At 48.7% G+C, this 21,537-nt stretch overlaps 1 protein-coding gene across 3 annotated transcripts in view; it reads left to right on the top strand.

Moving 5' to 3' along the window:
- The first annotated feature begins 3,113 nt into the window (after nucleotides 1-3,113).
- SAMD11 (sterile alpha motif domain containing 11) overlaps nucleotides 3,114-21,537 on the top strand; it is a 159,297-nt gene continuing 140,873 nt past the window's right edge. For 2 of the 3 annotated variants that reach the window (XM_077931369.1, XM_077931368.1), the window contains exons 1-2: nucleotides 3,114-4,032; nucleotides 7,398-7,489. In XM_077931369.1, the coding sequence (XP_077787495.1) occupies nucleotides 3,189-4,032; nucleotides 7,398-7,489 (936 nt within the window). In that variant the 5' untranslated portion in view covers nucleotides 3,114-3,188. The remainder of the gene's footprint in view (nucleotides 4,033-7,397; nucleotides 7,490-21,537) is intronic. The other variant, XM_028740774.2, reaches the window with a different exon arrangement.

The raw sequence follows: 21,537 nt of genomic DNA, 5'->3' as shown, positions 1-21,537 counted from the left end.
GGCACAAGGCTTCTCTGACAAACCGCTTTTGGCGCCGGTTTGTCCTTGGCGACCAGCAGGGAGACAGAAAACTCTGAGCATCACTCTTTTCTCAGAGCTTTAGGGGGGCTGCTTGTCTACAAACAGTTTCAAATATTCCAAATGAAGGGTGGGAAATAGTTCATTTTCTGGTAGGCTGCCTGCCAAGCTTTGCCTCATCATCATCATTAATATTATTATTTTTTTGGGGGGGGGAGGAAATAATCAAATACAGCGAAATATTGGCAAGTAAACATGCAGTACAATGTAATGTAATATTTTAAACCTTGCCATTAAACTTTTAATGGAAAGCAGTAAATGTGGCAATTAGGTAGGATATCTCCCTGACACACCCAAGTTGTGAACCACAAACCAAGATCACCACTTTTTTCTCCTTCCTCCATGCAGAAGGCATTCAACAAGAGGGAGTGTCAAGAAAAGGTGTGGGGTTTGGGTGGTGTTGTTGTTCTGCTTGTGTTTTTTTAAAATCATTTCTCCAGCTGCTTTATATTATATAAGAACATCTGGACTGGATCATCCTCAGAACAGGGACACAGTGGCCCACAAGTCTGTCTGTGACAGCAGCCAAATACAGTTGTTTTAGGACAGGCAACTGGTGGTCCCAGATCCACCCCCACAGTCATTTTTTTTACTGGCCCCTGCTAGCTTTGCCAATTTTTATTTTTAGAACAAATGTAGTATGAAATAGAGATCCAATTCCACACTTTGGGTTGCATTCGACTAACTTTTCTTCAGGGTAGACCCACTGAAATTGTTCATTAATTTCAATGGTTCTCCTCTGAGTAAGACTAACATTGAATTCAACTCTTTTGTTATTACAGTGGTACCTCGGGTTAAGTACTTTATTCGTTCTGGAGGTCTGTTCTTAAGCTGAAACTGTTCTTAACCTGAAGCACCACTTTAGCGAACGAGGCCTCCCGCTGCCTCCGCACCACCGGAGCACAATTTCTGTTCTCATCCTGAAGCAAAGTTCTTAACCCAAGGTACTATTTCTGGGTTAGTGGAGACTGTAACCTGAAGCGTATGTAACCCGAGGTACTACTGTACATTTTTGGTTACGTGATTTATATATATTTAGATGTAGAGCTCTCCCTAAGGACATGTTCTCTGTAACTTCCTTTCCTGACCTAGATTAACTTAAAAGGAGCCTTGCCCCTGGATCAGGCCAAAGGCCCAGCCAATCCAGCGTCCTTTGCTTATTTATTTTACATTTTACAAAATTTATATAGTGCTCAGCTTTAAGAAACCTGATAAGCGGTTTACAAAAAAAAAACCACCCTTGATAAAATTCTTTATTAAAAAAACCAGGTGTTTAAAAACATCCTGTTCTCACACTGGCCAATCAGATGCTTCAGTGGGAAAGCCGTAAACAGGACAGGAATACAAGAGTTTTATGGGGCCAGTTTTATGATGGAGGTGGTGGTTCTGGGTTCCAAGAGTACTGTCTGGAGAACACAATGACCCTTGCGTAGTGTCCAAAACACAAGGGCAGTATCCAAAAAGGGGGTCAGCCCCACTCTGGCCTGGAACGCCTTGTTCTCCTTAGAGGTCTGCTTCTGCAGTGAAAATTTGCAGTCAGACTGAGAACCATGACAGAGGACTGCCATTATGTTTAAGACGCTTGTCCTGAAGACAACATGGGCAATGCATTGGTGCAGTGGGGAACCTGGTGCTGACAGTTGTCCTTGCTAGCTGGAGATGGTGAGAGTTGTGAACCCAACATCTTCTGGTGGGTCTCAGGTTCCCTATCCGTGATGTAGAAAATGTTCCTCTCAGTAAGATTCCTCATGAGAAGATCACTTAAAAATCTCCCCCCCCAAAAAAAAAATGTGTGCAGGGGCTCACAGCTGCCTGCACCACACTTACCTTAATTCAGAAGCCCATTCTTTCCAAACACCAGAGTTGCGATGAGAGACTTTCACTCTTGCTGCCCAAGGCAGCAGTGAGCCTTCCAGCTGAAAACAGGTTCGGGGCAAAGCCCCAGTGACACCCACTGACTCCAAAGGCATCCAGAGTCCACGGGTAAGAAGAGCAACCTTTATTAACCCACCCACCCCGGTTAATTTGGGCATTAAAAAAAACACGGGGGAGACGATTGTGTGGTTCTTTGAAGGAGGTGGTTGTCCGTCGCTTACCCCCCTCTCCTAGAGTCAGTCCCCCCACCTTCCACTTTTTCCGCCTCTCTCTCTTTTTTGCAAGCGCCTTGTGCTGTTTAAATGGGGCAAGTTGGAGAATCGGCAGCGGAGGGAAAAGCTTGTTTGGTCGGAGTGTCTCAGAACTCCACTCTTGACTTCCGAAAATATATCAATATATATATGTTTCTATCAGGGGTGCCTGTAGGAGGAAGCCCAGCCAAATAGAACCCCCTTACTTCTAGTAAAGGCAAGGGCGCTGTTTATTGGGGAGGGGGAATTGTCGACTGTGAAAGCGTTTTAATTTTATTAATTTTTTAAAATTCTAGGTTGCTTTTAATTTCTAGCCTAGAAATTGATTTCCTAACCATCTCAATAGGCTTCGCTGGGAGGGGGCGTCGTTTGAGAAATATCCCCTTTTGCAGGTGCACGTGTGGATGCATGTCGGTGGGTTTTTTTTAAATTATTATTAATAGCGGGGAGACAGACCTGTGGAAAAGTTGCAGGCTTGTGTGGGAGGGAAGGAAAGCAATGTTGCAAAGGTTGCGCTAATGCAATTGCAATTTTTAAAATAAAAAAAATGCAGTTTTAAAAAATTACGTTTTTTGCAAGTGGCGGGGCAGGGGAGTGAAAGTGCGTTACCCGCGTGGAACGGAGAGAAAAAATAAGGCTGCAAGATTTTAGGTGACTGTAATATATATATATATTAAAAAGAACCACTCGCACACCACCAGATTAAAAATAAAACGCCAGGCAAACGAGCAGGGAGGGCTGCGTGGGCTGGCAGGGCAAGCCAGAAGGGGATACTCCAGGCGGGAAAGTAGGGGGTGGGGGAGAGAGAAAGAGAGAAAAGAGGTCGCTAGGCAGAGGCGCAGGGTCGATCCGCGGCTGGGGGGGCGGCGGCGGCGGGGGTGTGTGTGTGTGAGTGGAGATCAATAAACCTTTGGCGACCGAAACCATGTCTCCGGCGGCGGCGGCGGCAGCTGTGGCGGCGGCGGCGCCCTCTCCCTGGCCAAGATGTCAAGTATTAACCCGGAGGGGCAGATCTGCCGCCGCTGCCGCCGCCACCGCTCTGAACTCCTCCCGGGCGCATTAAGCTCGGGTTGCTGGCTGCGGGATCCCGGCGCCCCTTGGCTGCTGCGCCGCTGGGGAGCTTTGCAAGCGGGCTCGCCGCCGCCGCCGCTCCAGCCGGCGCCTGCAAGGTGCTGCTTGTGCTGGGGCTGTTGCTGCTTTTGCTGCTGCTGCTGCTCTTGCGGGAGGCTCATTCCAAGCGCGCAACTTGCAGCCTGGGAAGAGCAGCCGCCGCCGCCGCCGCCGCCGCCGGCTGAGCGCGCCGCTGTCGCCGCCACCATGCCGGCCATCAAGAGGGAGCGCCCGGACCGCGAGGAGCTGGCGCTGGCCGCCTTTAACCAGCCCATGGAGACCTTGCCCGACTACCTGGTCCCCTTGGCGGCCGCCGCCATCCCCGTGGTGACCCCGCACCCGCCTGCCTACGAGCAGATCTTCGCCACCGCTGCGCACCACCAGCACCACCACCATCACCAGCAGCAGCGCGCTTACCTGGACTTCCACGCGGCGCCCCACGCCGCCGCCCACTCCCACCCGCACCCCCTCCCCGAGGACCTGATGCTGGAGCGCTTCTCGTCCATCCCGGATTTCCAGCCCTTCTTCGACAACGGCGAGCCTTGCATCGAGGTGGAGTGCGGCGAGAACAAGGCGCTCCTCTACATCAATAAGTTGTGCCAGGGCAGCAAAGGGCCCTCCATTCGCTACCGGGGAGAGTGGCTCACTCCCAACGAGTTCCAGTTCGTCAGCGGCCGGGAGACCGCCAAGGACTGGAAGCGGAGCATCCGGCACAAAGGTACCGACCGACCGGCCGGCCGGCGGGGAAGAGAGCGAGCTAACCGGGGCGGGAAGCCGGGGCGCGCCAGGCGACGGGGGCTGCTCCTTTCGGCTTGCTCGGCTGGCTTCTCTCTGGGGCGAAAGTGCCGGCTTTCGAGGCGCGCAGGGTTCCTCGTCAGGCGGCTGGTGGGGAAAAGTAGGTAGGGTGTGTATGATTTTAGAAGGCTCCCTTTCCCTCATCAAACAGTAGACGGAACAAGCCTTTGCATCGTCCCGATCTCGGATAAGGGAAGGGGGTGGACAGGCTTGATAAGCTTTATTTTCCCCCAGGGCTCTTCGTTTTACCAGAAATAGTGTGCAACTGCTAAAATGATAGGTGGCTTGGGTTCAAGTGTCTCTGCACCTCGCTATCCCGTAATCGCGTGGTGGGTTGATTGTTGTTCACTGAATGTTACGGGGAAAGATCTCTGTCCATGTTCAGAGGCACTCTTGACTCCTTTGCGCATTCCCGGAGATTCGACGTTCCGGGGGGAGGGGCGTGACCGCGTTAACTATCGGCGCGTGTTAGAAGAGAGTCCCGTCAAACTGGGAAACTCCCGCGGTTTTCCGAGGGGGCGCGTTCCCAGTTCCCTCTCCACCGCCGAATCCCTGGATGCCCAGCGGGGGAAACAGCTGTCGGCCAACGGGTGTGCGGGATGATGTTCCGCGAGGGTTTGTAAGTGCGTCTTTCACAAGCCTTGTCCTCCGCCCCACTTTTTATAAACTGCCCTTTTTACTTTCGGAAAGTCAAACTGACACAAACACGCCTTTAGAATAAACTCGCCTTTCGTGCGTGTGAACGAACGAACGCCGCGAATGCGCTACAGAATCCGAAAGAACCGACGGCGGAGATGAAGTTTTCGCGTGTGCTTAGAAAGTTGACGAGACTTATTGATGCGCGCCTCTTGTATTTTGCGGGCCAAGTAAAACCGAGGGTGGATTATTTATTTTTTTAAGAGCGGCGGCAGCGGCAGCATGTGCCCATGGGGGGGGGGGGGAGAGATTGCACTTGTTGGGCGGTGGCGGAGTCTCGCGCGCGCGCGCGCGCCAGTTGGAGGGGGGGGGGAGGTTGAGGATTGGAAGAGACTCATCTTTCCTCCACTTCAAACCAGAGCCGCCTGGCGCGGAGCGAAGGACTGTCTGGAGCGCGCCTCCGAAGTGACCCGAGGCCGCAACTTCTCGAGGCCAGGCTGAGCCGCCAGCGCTTTGGCGCCCGGAGTCTGGTGTGTGTTTCTGGGCTCTTTTTGCGTGTGTGCGTGTAGTGGGGGATCGAAGCAGGACAGCAAAGGGTCGACAGAGATACATACTCCTATCCTTTTTGGAGCTGCCTTTTGCGTTGTTTTCTCTGCTGCCCCGACGGCGCGTCCCCTTCGAGGCGCTGCTCGCCTGGCTGCGGAGTTGTGGTTTTGGCGCTAGGCGTCCTTCGCGGCTGTGTCTGCACAGCTGCTGTTTACGTCTAGCTCGGCGTGTGTATGTGTGAACGGCGCGCCCGCCCCGTCACCCCTCCCCCCCCCCCCGCCCGCTAAACCGAAGCTCTTCGCTCTTCCCTCTTCTCCAAGTGAGTGTACCTTTTGCGCCGGGGCGGCTAGGCGCGACTTTGGAGAACCCCCTTTCCGCTGCTGCTCGTCTGCGACTGGCGGGTGCGCTTTTCGCGCGGTGGCCTCGCCTCTCGCCCGCACCCCCCCGAATGGCAAGTGAGGCGCAGCAACCTCGCTGCTTTCTGGAGGGGGGGAAGGGGTGTTCAAAAACGCAAGCTTCGTGTTTGCGCGTAGCGTGGCGTTCTTAGAGGGCGCGGTCCTAACTTGGGAGCAAGTCCCTCTGAACTCAGCGGGGCCGATTTCCAAGTATGTGTGTGTCTTGTGAGAGGTTGCGTTTTTTACCGGCGTCGCAATGCTCCCCCCCCCCACCTCGGACAGGCAAGAGGCACGTGGACCTGTGGTGTCCCTCCTCCAACCCGCAGTGTGGCGTCTTCCGTGGCTTGCTGTTGATCTGCCGCTTGCGTCCCGATCCGGGACTGGCCTCGATGCTTTTGGGTCGCCCTTTCCGCCGACGCTGAGGTTAAGCGGAGGAGCGGGTCGGGGGGGGGGGCAACCGCGGGTCTGCTGCGCCTGCCTTGCTCTGCTCTGGAAGCGCGCCTGTGGGTGGGGGGAGTCGCTTCGGAGAGGGCTGATGCGAATAGAAACCGAAATCCCAACCCCAGCCGCTCAGTCCGGATCCGCCAATGCGCCGAGGCAGGTGGGTGGCGGCGGCGAGGGAGCTGGTGGGTGGGAGGGAGGGAGGTCTGTGCTGGCGGCTACTCCTCTTCCCTCCTCCTCCTCCTCCTTTATTAACAATTTAATTTCACAAAATCTCCCCGCACCTTCGCCCCAGCGACTTTCCCCGGGAAAAGTGGAGCGGCAAGCGGGTGCGTCGTCTTTGCTGTTGTGCAAGGAGGCGAGGATCGCCCCTGTGGCTTGCATTTGCGCGCGCTCCCTTTTTTACACCCCCCCCGCGCGCCTCATTTTATTTTATTTTATTTCATTACCCGGGCTCGGGGAGGCAGCTGAGGCTGGGGCGAAGCGGGGGCCGGAGAGCTGGGTGAAGGAGGTGGGAAGCCCAAGAGGCGTCCGCCTTGACATGTCATTAGCCGAGGGCTGCATGTGTCACGCCGAGGGTCCCAGGAGCCATTAGGAGGTGACTGACACCTCGCCTTGTTTATTGATCGCCTCGAGGAGGAGGAGAGCGGCTGTTGCTGCCGCCGCTCTAATGATGCTGCTACCCCCTTCCTCCGGCCGCCTTCAGGAAAAGTCCCCTCATTCCTCTGGGGAGGAGAGCTGGTGTTCAAGGGACGGAGAAAAGAGTTTTTCAGGGGCAGCGGGGGCTAAGCTCCCTGCGCTCCCCGCCTGTCTCTTCAGCCTGTTGTTTGCCTTTCTTTACCTGCTTTCAGTTGTGTGTGTTTTATCCTTTGAGTGCTGGCGTCATGGCTGTGAATTGCAAATGCAGGCATCTTGAATGGTGTTTGCTTGATGCAGGGGGAGGCGGGGTGGGTGCAGAGCGGCTCTGCTCCTCCAAGGCCTCTCCTTTTCAGGGTTCCCCTATTATTTTTCAGCCTGGCGAACATTTTTAACAAGGTTAGATAGGGGCTAATGAGCACTGCTACTCCTTTTCATCATTTCCACAGGGTACAAAGTTCAATTAGGGTGCAAGCCAGGGCCCTGTAAAAGGGGGTGGGGGTGGGTAGAGGCTGGCTTGTTTTGTGCAAAGCCTCTCAGTCTCTCTCTCTTTCTTTCTTTTTAAAAGCCAAACTAAATACTTGTTTTGTTCTTTCCATTCCCCCCATTCCCCTCTTTTTTCTTTTTCATCCAGGGAAAAGTTTGAAGACTCTTATGTCCAAAGGAATCTTACAGGTACATCCTCCAATCTGTGATTGCCCTGGGTGTCGAATTTCGTCTCCAGTGGTAAGATGATTGCGAAAAACCAAAATGAGAACGCAAAGAAATAATTTCTCTGTTTTAATATTTGGCCACATTTCTATTGGATAATTTCTCCTTCTATCCACCCCTCACCCCTGCCAGTGTGCACACTGTTTTTTAAGTATATATGTGTCTGCTGGTGGGAGACGGGTTTGTGGTCCTCAGTGACAATTGAGAGAGCTATATCTTGTGATGTTCTTATGCTGAATGCATCTAGTTTTAGCTCCCATGTTAGAGAGGAGGGTTCAGGGTTGCAGCCTCCAATAGGCAGGCAAAACTGCTGTTCAAGGATGCCAACTCAAGTGTTTGCGAGCTTTCTATCAGCTTTCCTGGTCATCCATTTCCCCTTTCTGGTATATTATTCAGCAGTGCAAAATAGTCAGTGTAAGAGGATTTGAAGCTAGATTATGATATTGGAATGTGCATGTTTTGGAACTGTGTTGGCAAAAGACTGCAGGAATAACAATCCTATCTTGAAAAAAGAAGAGAACACTATGTTCGGGGGGGGGGGGGAATAAATCATATTTTTTTGAAAATGGGAATAATGTACAGCATGATTAGTAGGGTTCAATGAAATGCAAGGCCCTGTTCTCAACTGTGCCGATACTTCAATCAATGAGATACTTCCACGTAAATGTGCTTACACCCATGATCACTTAAGGCAGCTGGTTTTGCACACTCTAGCACCCTGCTGTACTCTAAATTGGAATGGTGAAACAATGGGGTGGGGTTCCCAGCCCCACACCTTTCAAATCATATTTATGGGCAAAGAGTGGATTTGCAACCCACATTATGTGTATAGAATCTGGAGCAGAAATCCGTAATTCTCCGCTGTTGAAGAGTGTGATGTCGTTAAGAGTATAGGGTTTGGGTTTCAGTTTGTGATTACTGAATTGACTCGCATCAGTACTTTTCGACAATTGCATGGCATCCTATTTTTTTCTGGTAAAGGTGGTGTTAAACGAAGTGATATAACACAAAGTGAGGCTTGTTGAGTAAGAAGTGCATCTGTGTGTCTATAAACATTTGTAAATGAGCACTGAATGCCAAATGAGGATTTGTGGGTCTGTGGAGTGCAAATGTGGTTATTGACAGCTGATTATTTGCAGTATATGGCTTGGTTGTGGTAGGTTCATTTCCAAAAATTCCGTTACGGTTTTTTGTGTGTGCGATGAGGGATACCCCAGGGTCATCACAGCAAAACTATTTGAGGCTGGTTTAAATTCATAGTGTAGATGTGCTCTTAAGAGAGCTGATTTGAGGATGGCCAGTTCTTCAGCCTTGGAGAGCCTGATCCTACCTACCCCAATTAAATTGTACTGGCAGTGGAGGGCAGGCAATCTAGGCCTGCTTATATTATCACTCACCAGCTTCAGTAGCTGTGCTGGGGAAAGTCCAGAGCCCCCAGGCTCTAGACACTGGGTGGGCTTTTCTTCTTTGTACAGTGGTGGGCACTTCTCTGATTGGGACATGCGAGATCTAGAGGCCGCTGCAACATTGCAGATATCTTGAATTGCTCCTTTGGGAAGGGTAGTACCCTGCTGCCTGAGAGGGGAAAATATGTGTTGTTGTTGTTGTTGTTGTTGTTGTTGTTGTTCGCCAGCAGGTCTCAGGGCAGGTTGCAACAATTTAACATTCATAATTAAAAGCGGCTAAACCAAATTTTGCTTGTAAGAATAGGGTCCTGAAAACACACACCTCAAGTGTCAGAGGCTGGAGTGAAGAGGTTGCCTCTTCAAGCATTTGTGGAAAGCTGTATAGTGAAGGTGTCAGAGGCACCTCTGTCAAGGAGGAAGTCCACAATTTGGGGGCTGCCACATGAAATGTCCCGAACTTCTGAGGGTAGCATAAATACCAAGACATGCGCACACACACACACACACGTTTATCTTAACACCCGAGAGGGTCTGTAGGACCCAGAAACAATGGCAGCCAATGGAATTGTTTGGGGTTATACGGGTTCTAAAGACAACCCATTAGTAATCTGGCCACTGCACTTTGAACCAGTCGAGGTTTCTGAGTCATCTGTAAGGGCAGCCCTGCTGTAGGCCAGGGATGGAGAACCTGTGGCTTTTCTGATGCTGTTGCACTCAAATTTTCATCAGTCTTAGCCAGTATAGACAGTGTCAGGAACAATGGGAGCTGGAATCCTGATGACCTCTCGGGGGCCCACAGGTATCCCCATCTTTGTAACAGGCTGTTGCTTAAGTCATTCAGGATAATAAAGTTCTAGTTTAAGTTCAGCACATCCAGAAAGGGATTAATCCAAGTTTACGCCTGTCCCTTCACAGAGTGAACTGGTTTAATTCATTTTCAGTTCACAGTTTGTCCAAATGATCCTGGCAAGATAAAATAAAATAAAAATTCAGCATTCAGAATTATTATTATTATTATTATTATTATTATTATTATTATTATTATTATCTCAAAGTGAGTTAAAAATAAAATTAAAACCAATATACAGCTAAAATGAAACAAAAACTAAAAAATAATTGTGTTTGCGTAAAAAAAGGAGTCCAGCACATCTCACCCACTGAAAGAGGCCACCATATCTAAATGTTATAAGCTGCTGTGCCGAGGTATAAAATATACTTCAGAAGACTAAGGAAGCATTAAAAAACCACACAGTGGAATTGGGTCGTTTATTTCCTCCAGTACTTATTATATTTAAGCTTACAAGTCCAAAGAGTAAGAGAATGAACACAAAGATGAACTTCACATCTTTCTATCCCACAAAACAAACTTAATTCATCTTCAGTTCGCCCAGCAATTATGGGAATTATTTACAGGTGTAGTTTAGGGAGTTTTTAATTAATTAACTGAACTTGGTAACGCAGAGCTAGTTCACTTCAAGCACTGTTTGTGCCTCTTAGAAGTGGGGCTCTTTAGTGTCCAAATGCATAGGCCCTAATATTTTTTTTAGTCTTGTCAAGAAGTTTCTTTATTGTTTCCGCTGCAACAAATGTAACATGGCTACCACACTGGAAGGCTGGAGCCACTGTCACCTAAGGGTGCGTTCTTATGAGCACCCTTCCCTTTTTTGGGTGCTGTCGTGCTGAACAGGAAGTGTACAAAGTGGTATCTCCCCTCACCACAAAATGGGAACTGTGGTGTAGTTAGTTAGTTTATTTTAGGCTTTCACCAGGGGCAGGCAGGGTTCGCTTTGGATCAGGTATATGGAACCTTTGACCCTCCGGATATTGCTGAACTACAGCTCCTATCACCCCCAGCCATTGGGCATGCTTACAAGGGCTGATGGAAGTTGTTGAGCAACATATGGAGGGCCAAAGGTTCCTGACATCTGCTGTGGATGGTAATGTGTATTACTTCACCTATTTCAAATACAGTGGTACCTCGAGTTACAAACGCCTCAGGTTACAAACTCTGCTAACCTGGAAGAGTTACCTTGAGTTGAGAACTTTGCCCCAGGTTGAGAACAGATATCATCATCACCATCATTATCAAACCTTTATTGGCATCACTTACAAACATTCAGAATAAATAGGCCAATGCGACCTCGTTGCCATTTCAACAGTTCAATCATTTGCCAAAGGGAAGAAGAGACGAGCAATCTATTTCACCTCTGTGGGTCTCCAGGAAGGGCAGGGTCCTGTAGCGTACTTTGGCAGCAAAAAATCAAATAGAGGAACTTAGCTACTGTCTTGGTGAGCTCCTGGTCTCTCCCCTGTAATAAGAAGCGTATAACCTCTGTCTCTGGTTTCCTCATTGGGATACATAGATGGTCTAAGAATTGTTGGCGGAGATCAAGAACGGAAATCGTGTGCTGGTGGGGCAGCGGCAGCAAGAGGCCCCATTAGCGAAAGCATGCCTCTAGTTAAGAACAGTTTCAGGTTAAGAACAGACCTCTGGAATGAATTAAGTTCATAACTAGTATAGTAATAGTGCTATGCTATAGTATAGTATAGTATAGTATAGTATAGTATAGTATAGTATAGTATAGTATAGTATAGTAAGCCAACCCTGCTGTATTTGGAAGGCCCTTCCAAACGACAGTCAACCTCTGCCCCAAAGCCCTATCCTAATGCACCAGTGAACTTGAATAAGAGAAAATGGATCCATTAGGACAAACAACACATTACCCCACCAACCTCAGGCAGCCCCCTCTCCTGAGTTCTTACTTATAGCCAGTCCGGTTGGGTTGACCCCAGCTGTCAGCTTCCTCCTCCTCATCAGTCTTAGCATTGCCCCATGTAGAACCTAGCAAGGAGGAGGAGGATGGAGACAAAAGTTGAATTACTTGGCTTTGCCTGTCATTGGCTCTGGCTCTGTTTGGACTCCCTACTCTCCACCCTGCTAGTCTCAACGGACACCAGCCATCACTGATACTCCTAGATCCTTTACTGTTGCTTGAGGCTCAAGTGGCCTTGGTGGCACAGAGTGCTTTCATCAGCTTTGGCTGGTATTCGAGCTACACCCCTATCTGGACAGGGATAGCCTAATGTCTTTTGTCTATGCTCTGGTAACCTCTAGGTTAGTTTACAACAACATGTTATCCATGGGGCTGCCTCTGAAGACTGTTTGGAAACTTCAGCTGGTGCAGAATTCAGTGACTAGGTTGCTCACCAGGACAGAATGGTTTGAGCATATAACACCAATCCTGGCCTGACTGCACTGGCTGCCAATTAGTTTCCATGCCCAATTCAAAGTGCTGCATTTGACCTATAAAGCCTTAAACGGCTCAAGACCACAATACCTCAAGGATCGCCTCTCCTCATATGAAGCTACCCAGACCTTTCAATCATCATAGGCCCTTCTTTGTGTGCCTTCTCCATGAGAACAGGCCTTTTCTGCAGTGGCTCCCCATTTGTGGAATGCTTTCCCCAGGGAGGCTCACCTGGTGCCTTCATGACCTATCGTTAGGCAGGGGTGGAACTAGGCTCCATTTCACCTGGGTCAGAGACCCGGTTTGGCACCCTCCCCCATGCACATTTTTGCACGCACACACACAGAGGCTGGGAGCATCAATGGCACCCCTCTGGAGGCTTCACCTGGGGCAAAAAACCTGGCTGCCCCCCTCCCCCAGTAGCTAGGGCTTTGCTTTAGGCACCAGGCAAAAACATTCCTCTTCACCCAGGACTGGGGCTGATTAAACAACCAGTGACCTTTTAAACTGGGTCAGGTGGGGTGCTATTGCTTTGTTTGTTATTATGTTACGTATTTTCGTGTTTTTTTATACTGTAAACCGCCCTGTGTTTCTTGGATGAAGGGTAGCATATAAAATAAACAGACAGACAAATAATACCCCACACATTCTTTATGTGTGGGACTAATGGTGGTCAGAAAACTTGCCGGCCACTTTGCAAGGATTGGGCTGGTCAAATGGGTGCCTCTCAGTCCCAGGCAGCCACTCTGTGTATGAACATGCCCTAAGAATGGGCACAAGCAGGGCAGAGCTGAACAAGATCAAATAGTCAATCTAAAGAGCTGCAGAGTCTCTTAATTAAAAGAAGGGTAGAAACTTCTGAAGCTTTGCTTCTGTGCTTTTGCCACATTATTGAGCTTCCGTGTCGTTCTCACTACAGCCCCCCACCCTGCCAGCAGCTCTCTGAGAAGAGGACTATAAAGATGCTCCTGGTGTAGATGATTATTTTAAATTGTTACCCAAAAATAGTTTATAGCATGTAGAACTCCCTAGAACATGGAGTACCTGGAAGTTTGGGTAGTAAAGCAAGTGTTTCACAGTTTGTTTTATAACTCTAGTATTATAGGTTAAACTTGCCCGCTTTTAATCCTAGGTGTCATAAGCAGTGTGCCATTTTCATGGTTTCACAGCAACAATGATAATCGGAAGCACAGCAGATTCAGGTTTCCTTGAGATGGTGATTCAATAAGGCTGAAAAACGTCACATGCATTTTGACAGCAACACAATTTATAGCTGTGGAGTGCACTAAATAAAATATTGTGTGGCTATTTACATATAAAATACATGTCTGAAGGGAAGGCTTGTTGGGAAGGGAAAAGGGCTTTTGACACATGGTTTGCTGAGTCTGCATTAATATACATTAATTGGTCCTTTATGATATATGGTACTTTCTATATAGGGTCATGCTAGGTTTGATGACTGGGGCGATTTTGTGCAGTGCATATTCACAAGGTGTTTGCCAACATGGGTCCTTGTGTGGCTGATTGCTGCACATTTTGGAAGAGTGGCATGCTCACACCTGTCTGTGTACAATTTGCCAAGTGGCTACTGTGCAGGGGATCCAGAGAAGCTGCTTTGTATGGGCAGATGTGTACAGCTGTCTGTGCAAAAGCAGTTGTGCACTGTATATGGAGAATCCCACTTACAAAGGAAGTGTAAAGCATGCTGTCTGCTGTAAAGAGAGGAGTAATAAGGCAAAGAGTAAATTTCTACTCTGTGCTTATGGCTAACTCCCTTCCTGCAAATATGAAATCAGTGGCACCTTCAGCATATATAATCTTCTTTAGATCACACCTATTTGTCTTGATCGGCCTTACAAATAAGTTCATACAATTTATTTCTCTCTCCCCATTTTACTAACCCAAGTGCTTAAATATCTCTTAGTTAGCCACATGTCAGCCTAAAAGAAAACCAGCCTTTACAATGCTTCCCTACCTGGTTGCCTGGAGTTAATTCTAAACTTGCTGCAGGTGACCAAGCAAATGCATAAGATAGTGGCTTTGGGCACTGGCAGAGGAAGATGCATGTGGGGGGGGGAGCGTAACGCCCCCGGCAGCGTGATCCCGGAGGGGTGCCATCACGGCTGCCCCCCCTGCCCACGCTGGGCGCCATGCCCCTACGGGCAGCACGCCACACCCCTGCCTGCTCTCCGTCCCCTGGTGCCAGAGCATGAAGCTCCGCCACTGGCTTTGGGTCTGCATACAGGGCCTTCCAATGTATATTCAAAGATTATAGGAGCAAGATTTCACCTATTTCTGTCAACATCAGGGGATGTTCCCACCCTGTCGCAGTATTGATGCGTGAAGCTTTTTCCCACTGAAGTAGAAAGAACAACAATATTGCAGAATTTGTGTGTGTTTTTGTAGCTTTGGATTGAGGCCATTGTCTTTTACTGTTTAACTTCTTAGGGAGGTTATCTTGATGGGTTTTACACTAGGCTTTTCAAAAGCAGGGAAATATTTAACTTCAAAGTATCCTTCTGGGAGTCCATCCACCAAATAAAATCCACTCCACTCCCCACTCTCTTTAAAATGCTGTCATGTCAGTAACGGTTGGTTCCCTTCTGGGAACGGCATGCTCAGCAATCTTAGCAAGGCTGGAGAACAATGGGGAGTCTTCTCATAGTGTGATGCAACCTCCCACGTTGGACAAGTTCTGTAGTTCAGTGGCAGAGCATCTGCTTTGCATGCAGTTGCACTTGGAAGGTCCCAGGTTCAGTCCCCAGCATCTCCAGGTAGGGCTGGAAATGTCTCAGTCTGAAACCCTATACCATGGGTAGGCAAACTAAGGCCCAGGGGGTGGATCTGGCCCAATTGCCTTCTAAATCCGGCCTGCGGACTGTCCAGGAATCTGTGTGTTTTTACATGAGTAGAATGTGTGCTTTTATTTAAAATGCATCTCTGGGTTATTTGTGGGGCATAGGAATTCGTTTATTTTTTTCAAAATATAATCCAGCCCCCCACTAGGGACAGTGGACTGGCCCCCTGCTGGAAAAGTTTGCTGACCCCTGCCCTATACAGTGGAACCTCATGTTACGTACCGCCCTCCTTATGAATGCTTCAGGTTACAAGCTCTGCTAACCCAGAAGTAGATGCTCCCGGTTGCGAACTTTGCCCCGGGATGCGAGCGGAAGTTGTGCTCCAGTGGTGTGGCAGCAGCGGGAGGCACCATTAGCGAAAGCACACCTCGTGTTAAGAACGGTTTCGGGTTACAAATGGACCTCCTGAACGAAGGAAGTTTGTAACCGGAGGCACCACTGTAAAGAGGCTTCTGAGCTAGATGGACCAAAGGTCTGTTAGCTTCCTATGCTCCTTGGAAACAATGCCCCAGTGTATTTAGACAGCTACTCAAAAGTAACCCTGCAAAAGCACCCAGGTGAAGAACGCATGACCAAAATGGGGGGGGGGGGGGAACCACTTCCAATGCCTACCCAAAAACCATCAGGGATGAGGCCAGTTATAGTGTCTCTAGAAAAGTCTCTAGGAAAGTTCATTATGGGGCTGCTGCCACAGGCCCTGTCTTGGTTACCCTGACACTAACTACAACATTCTTTAGACAGTGGGACAAAAACAAACAAACCCAAGGCCTCCAGTGATTGAGTGTGGCCAACTGGCCAGTTCACATGGGAAAAGGTGGTCTTTCAGATACCCTAATCCAAAACAGTGTAGGGGCAGACAGGGCAGGTGAGTCTTTGGCCCTGAATTCCCATCAGCCACTGCCAGCGTGGCCAGTGGTGTGGGATGATGGGAGTTGTAGTTCAGCAACATCTGGAGGGCCAGTAGTTCCCCCGCAAAGATGTATAATAGATCCGAGGACCAATACCTTGATTTGTGCATTGCACTTAACTCCATTGTCCCTTGAGCTGCATTTTGAAAACGCAGAGCAAACACACCCACACACACCCACACACACACACATGCACCCACACACAATCAACTTGCACAATTATGATGGGGCTGCTGACTAAAACCTATGTTGGGGGAACCCCCCCCCCTTCCATATGTGCTTGCTTTCACAACTGCTTCCTGGCCTCTTCCCATCTTTGATTCTCATTTCCTTTCTTAAACATGGCAGGTGGGGTGTGGGGTGGAGAAAGGCAAACAGCACAATCCAAGGCATATTTGCACAGAAAGAAAAGTCACCGGGTAGCAAGCATGTCTGAGGATTGCAGCCGACACTTTCTCAGGCTGTGTGCTCTGAAGTCTGCCCCATTGAAGTGAATGGGGTTTGTCTGCTGTAAACCTAGATTGAAGACTGCAGCAAATGCCTGCCTATCGTATTGCATGCTTATTGACAGCCAAACTTGTTAACTTTATTTTTTAATAATAGAAAGTAAGGAGAAGGAGGGGCTGCTTTTGAGGGGTAAATGGCCCCCGCCTGCTCTCTCCATAGCCAAAGGGGTGAGCATTGAAATTCTCCAACCTGGAACTCCCTGTTCTTGCAAAGATTAAATTAAATTAACCCCATCCCCCATCCTTTCCTCCCTCCCCTCTGCTCCCCCTTTCTCTTGGGTCAAATCAAATTTGTAGTGTCAGGGGCTTTAATCAACCTCTGTGAATGGTTGGAGACCACATCAGCCACCCAGAAAGAGCGAGTGGGGGTTGGAACATTGATTTGAAGAGGAAATTGCATCTGGCTGTATAGATCCACATTTGGAAATCGGCTCAGCAGAAAGCAGCGCGCGCACACACACACACACACACACACACCCCCCACACACACTGCAGCATGTGCCTGAAGCTGCTTCTCAACTGATTCCCCCCCCCCCCTCTGAAACCTCATTAGGAAAATCCAAGAACTGTTTCACCTTGTGAGAGGCTGATAAGGAAGGGCCGTAGCTCAGTAGTAGAGCACCTGCTTTGCATGCAAAAGGTTCCAGGTTCAATCTCTGGCATCTCCAGGTAGGATTGGGAGGCACCCTGGCTGAAACCCTTGAGAGCTGCTGCCAGCCAGTGTCTATCATACTAACCAAATGGTCTGGCTCAATATGTCAGCTTCCTTTATTCTAACCATTCCTTGGAATTAGGGTTGCTCAAGCAGAAAGTGCTGTGTTTCCCAGTGAATGGGGTTGCATCCTAGGGAATCTTTATTACAGATGCCACTTGTTTACACATTCACTGGGACTCCAGATAACATATGTTAGGGAGTGGACCAGTGTTTAGGATTTTGGTGAGAGGAGTTCGAGGTTCAAATCTACCTCCCATAATTACTATCATGAAATAATGATTCACTATTTCAGGGTCTGATTCCCACATGCATGTCCGTCAACTGATGCCTGGACACTTGGGGTTGTATCCAGTGCTAATCCCGCCCAGAGTAGACCTGTTGAAATTAATTGGCATGGCTAATGTATATCTCCTGCAAGTAGGACTTAGTTGGCTACTACTCACATTTGCTGGCAGCTGAATGTGTGAGCAGACCCCTCACTGAAAAGCATCATGTCTGGGGGGAGAGTAAAGGTTTATTTTGAATGTGTTTCATCTTAATGGTTTATATCCCACCTTTCTGTAACAAGCACAGTTAAGGTAGCTTACAAAACCAAAGTACAAACCATAAGTTAAAAATAAGATCCTTAACAGGAACATCCTACACAAATGCAGGCTCTATCAGGGTTGTCCCATTCACCTGCATTTCCATCGCTTGCTGTTACACCAATCAAGTGTGAAGTTTGTGTCTGCTTTCATGAAATCTTGGGCCTGCTTCTCACTGAGGCAATGAGTTTGCATATAAATGCTAATCTGTGGTTTAACTTTAGCCATAGTTAAAACAGAGGTGTCTGACAGATTATCACTTAAACCTTGGTTTGCTATGTTTCCACCTCCTGCTTCCCCCTTTAAGGGAGACACAAGCCGGGAAGAGCTTCTCCTTGCTCAAGGCTCAGCTTTTACATGGTCACGGCTCCTTAACCATCATTCACATGAAATGCTCCATGCACATATGATCCCAAGTATGTGTACAGCAACTGTCACAGGTTGGCTGGTGCAGCTCCTCCCACATTAAAGGTGAGTTTCCAGTCCACCTGGTGAGTCAGGTATGGGGAACCTTTGGCCCTCCAGATGTTGCTGAACTACAACTCCCATCAGCCCCTGCAAGCATGCAGCAACATCTGGAGGGCCAAAGGTTCCTCACACCTGCAGCAAGTCCATCACTTATGTGCTTAACCACTACTTTATGCCTGTTCCATTGGATGGAACTCCTGCAAAAAAATCTGGGTCCCAGTGCCTTTTAACACCTGGTGACATAATTTTAACCCTATATCTGAAAGCATATTTGTACTATAAATCCAAAGCAGATTCAACACACATTTAAAGCACACGACTTCCCTGGAAGCTTCCTAGAGACTCTGTCGTTCCCCCTCACAGATCTACCATTTCTAGCACCCTTAGCAAACTACAATCCCCAGGTTTCCTTGAGAGAAATTTGTGTTGAGTATGCTTTAAATCGGGGGTCGCCAACATGCGGCCCACAAAGACCGTTTTACCGGCCCACAAGCCGCCCCCAAACCAAGCCACCTACTTGGCGAGTCCGTCCCCCCCCCCCCGCTAAACCAGCGCAGTGCTGGAACTCGCCGAGCGGCACCAGAAACCGCGTATGCGCATGTGCAGATACCGAAAATCACATCTGCGCATGTCCAGATGCCGAAAATTGCTTCTGCACAGGCGCAATTTTTGGTGTCTGGGCATGCGCAGAGTGATTTCTGGCGCCACGGACATGCGCAGACGCAATTTACGGCGTGGCGCTGCACCAGTCTGGCCCACGGATGATCTCTGTGGGAGTGATCCGGCCCATGGCCGGTAAACCTTGCTGACCCCTGCTTTAAATATATAGTGTGGAGCTCATTTCAGTATCTTGAGCCCCTAATGTCAGGGACAAGTAACAACTCCCCTTTAAGCATAACTTGTATTTTTCACTTATCATACATCATGCAGGACTGTTAAATTTTGTCTGACAGGCTGTAGGGTAGCAAAAGCTACTGAACGGCCTCTGAAGACCCTACATATTAATGTATACTGTATTGATTTTGCAAGGAAATGTTTACAACCAGCCTATTATGGCAATGCACTTCCTACGTGTTTATTCCGATACTTCATTTCTGGTTTTGGTGTTATGTTTATCAGTTTGCATGTTTATGCGTATGGCTGTTTGAACAATTTTGTTGTTGTTGCTGCCCTGTTTCTTTTCTGAGGCTTGAGCTCAAATTAAAGCCAGCCTGTCTGCTCTCTCCCTCTTTGTGATGCTGTTGAACTTACGAAAAGCAAAATATTCTGTGGGCAGGGGGGCGGAATTAAGCACCGGGGAAATTTTCCGCCCCACATCACTGGGGCCCCCTGAAGGTGCCTTGCCCAGAGCCCTACCCCCTCCCACCAAGCACGCGCACACACACACACACGCTTGGAGCCAGCACTGGATAGACTGTCTAATCTCACAATGGATCTGTCTGTACTAGAACAGGCTGAAACGCAGACCGCATTTTACCTTGTGAATGGGAGTAGCAGGTTGTGCCTGCAAGTCAGGCATTAGGATCAAGGAGTGTGTCCCTTAAGAGGTGCACCAAAGCCCCACTCTAAGCATAGTTGTTCCAGAGCCCTGCTGAGTCTGTTCAAAAGAATTTCGGCTGCCATGCCCGGCACGTTTCCTGGGCTTCTGATGAAATAAATACACACGCAGAGGATTGTGCTGTTACCGTTAGGTAAGTAAGGCTCATGGAGGTCACTTACTTATTGAGCATTCATCTTGGATTTCCTTGCATAAAGCTTATGCATAGGTTAGACAATATGTGGTTGTATTGAGCTTTCACTCTGATCCGCTTGCGAAAAGGTTATGCAACAATGAACATGCACCCTGATTTGCTTGCAAGGTGTCTCTGCATCTTCCCATTAACCATTTGTTCATCTCACACCTTTGAATGCATTTCCTTGTCACTTTCCTAACTGCAAAAGAGCAGGGGTTTTTCTCTTAAGTGCCAGGGTGGCAGAGCGAGTGCTTTAATCCATTTTTGCACCAACCTAAATTTCCCAGTATGCGCCTGAATAGTCTTAACCAGGGGTTGGCGGCCACAAGTGGCCCACAGGGATCGTTTTACTGGCCCATGAGCTGCCCCCAAACCAAGCCGCCTGCTCAGCAAGTCCCCACGTGCTGCACTAAACCAGTGCAGCACGAGGACCCGCTTTCACTGCGCCGGAAATCACGTCTGCGTAGACGCCAGAATCGTGGGTGGTAAACCTTGATGGCCCCTGGTCTTAACAATCTGGAGGCACCCTAAAATTGTAGATACCTAGCTAGTTGCAATATTTTTATCCTGCCCAATAACAAAGTCCCTCTGTCTGGTTTATGTTGGCCTGTAAAAATGTGTTAAAAAAGTTTTCCCCAAAACATTGTCCCTAAGATGTTACTAGATTCTAGTCCTCATCATCCCTGACCATTGGCCATAGTGGCTGGAGATGATGGGAGATAGAGTCTGGCAACAGGATCTGGAGAGCACCAGGTTGAAGAAGGCTGCTTTACAGTCTTTAGGCAATGCCCCCCCCCCCAGTGTTCCTAAGCAGAGACCCAAACTTTTGCATTATCCACAACTGTTTTTCCTTCTTCATAGCTCGCTCATTGGAAAGCTTGCTCACTCTTCATTTTGAATTGGGTGCTAATTAAGTTCATTTTTTAGGATTAACCCTGATTAAGTATTCCAGTGTAGTGTGGTTGGAGTAGGGCAGGTTTTGGGGAACTTGTGGCCCTCCAGATGTTGCTGAACTACAAATGCCATCAGCCCCAGAAAGCATAGAGGCCACTGCCCAGGGATGATGGGATTTGTAGTTCAGCAAACCTCTGTTGCACCAAAGGTTGGGAGACCAGGATTCAGATTCCCACCTACCCACAATGCTCACTTGAGTGATATTTGGCCAGTCACCCTCAGCCAAACCTACCTCAGAGTTGTTTGTGAGGCTGTAATGGGTAAGGCAGGGAGAGCCACATTATGCCACCTTGAGCTCCATGCAGGAAAGGTGAGGTTAAAAAAATTACCCCACACTATATGTTACGTTTAAAGTAGGACCCCCCCGCCCCCCCAAAAAAGAATCCTGGGAGCTGTAGTTTGTGAGGTCACCTCATAACAACTCTCAGCACTCTTAGTAAACTACCGATCCCAGGATGGGGAGGGAAGGAGCCCTAACAATATAAGGGCAGATCCGCGACATACATTCAAAACCCATGATCTTGGGAGCGGTAGTTTCCCCCTCACAGAACTACAACACCCAGCAACCTAACAAGCTGTAGCTCCCAATATTCTTTTTGGGGAAAGTCATATGTTTTAAACATGCATTTTACAGTGTTTCTCAACCTTGGGGGCCACAGCTGTCGTTGGACTACAACTCCCAC

Source organism: Podarcis muralis, chromosome 7, assembly GCF_964188315.1.
Source record: "Podarcis muralis chromosome 7, rPodMur119.hap1.1, whole genome shotgun sequence".
Classification (NCBI taxonomy): Eukaryota; Metazoa; Chordata; class Lepidosauria; order Squamata; family Lacertidae; genus Podarcis; species Podarcis muralis.
This window is presented reverse-complemented; position numbering and strand designations above follow the sequence as displayed.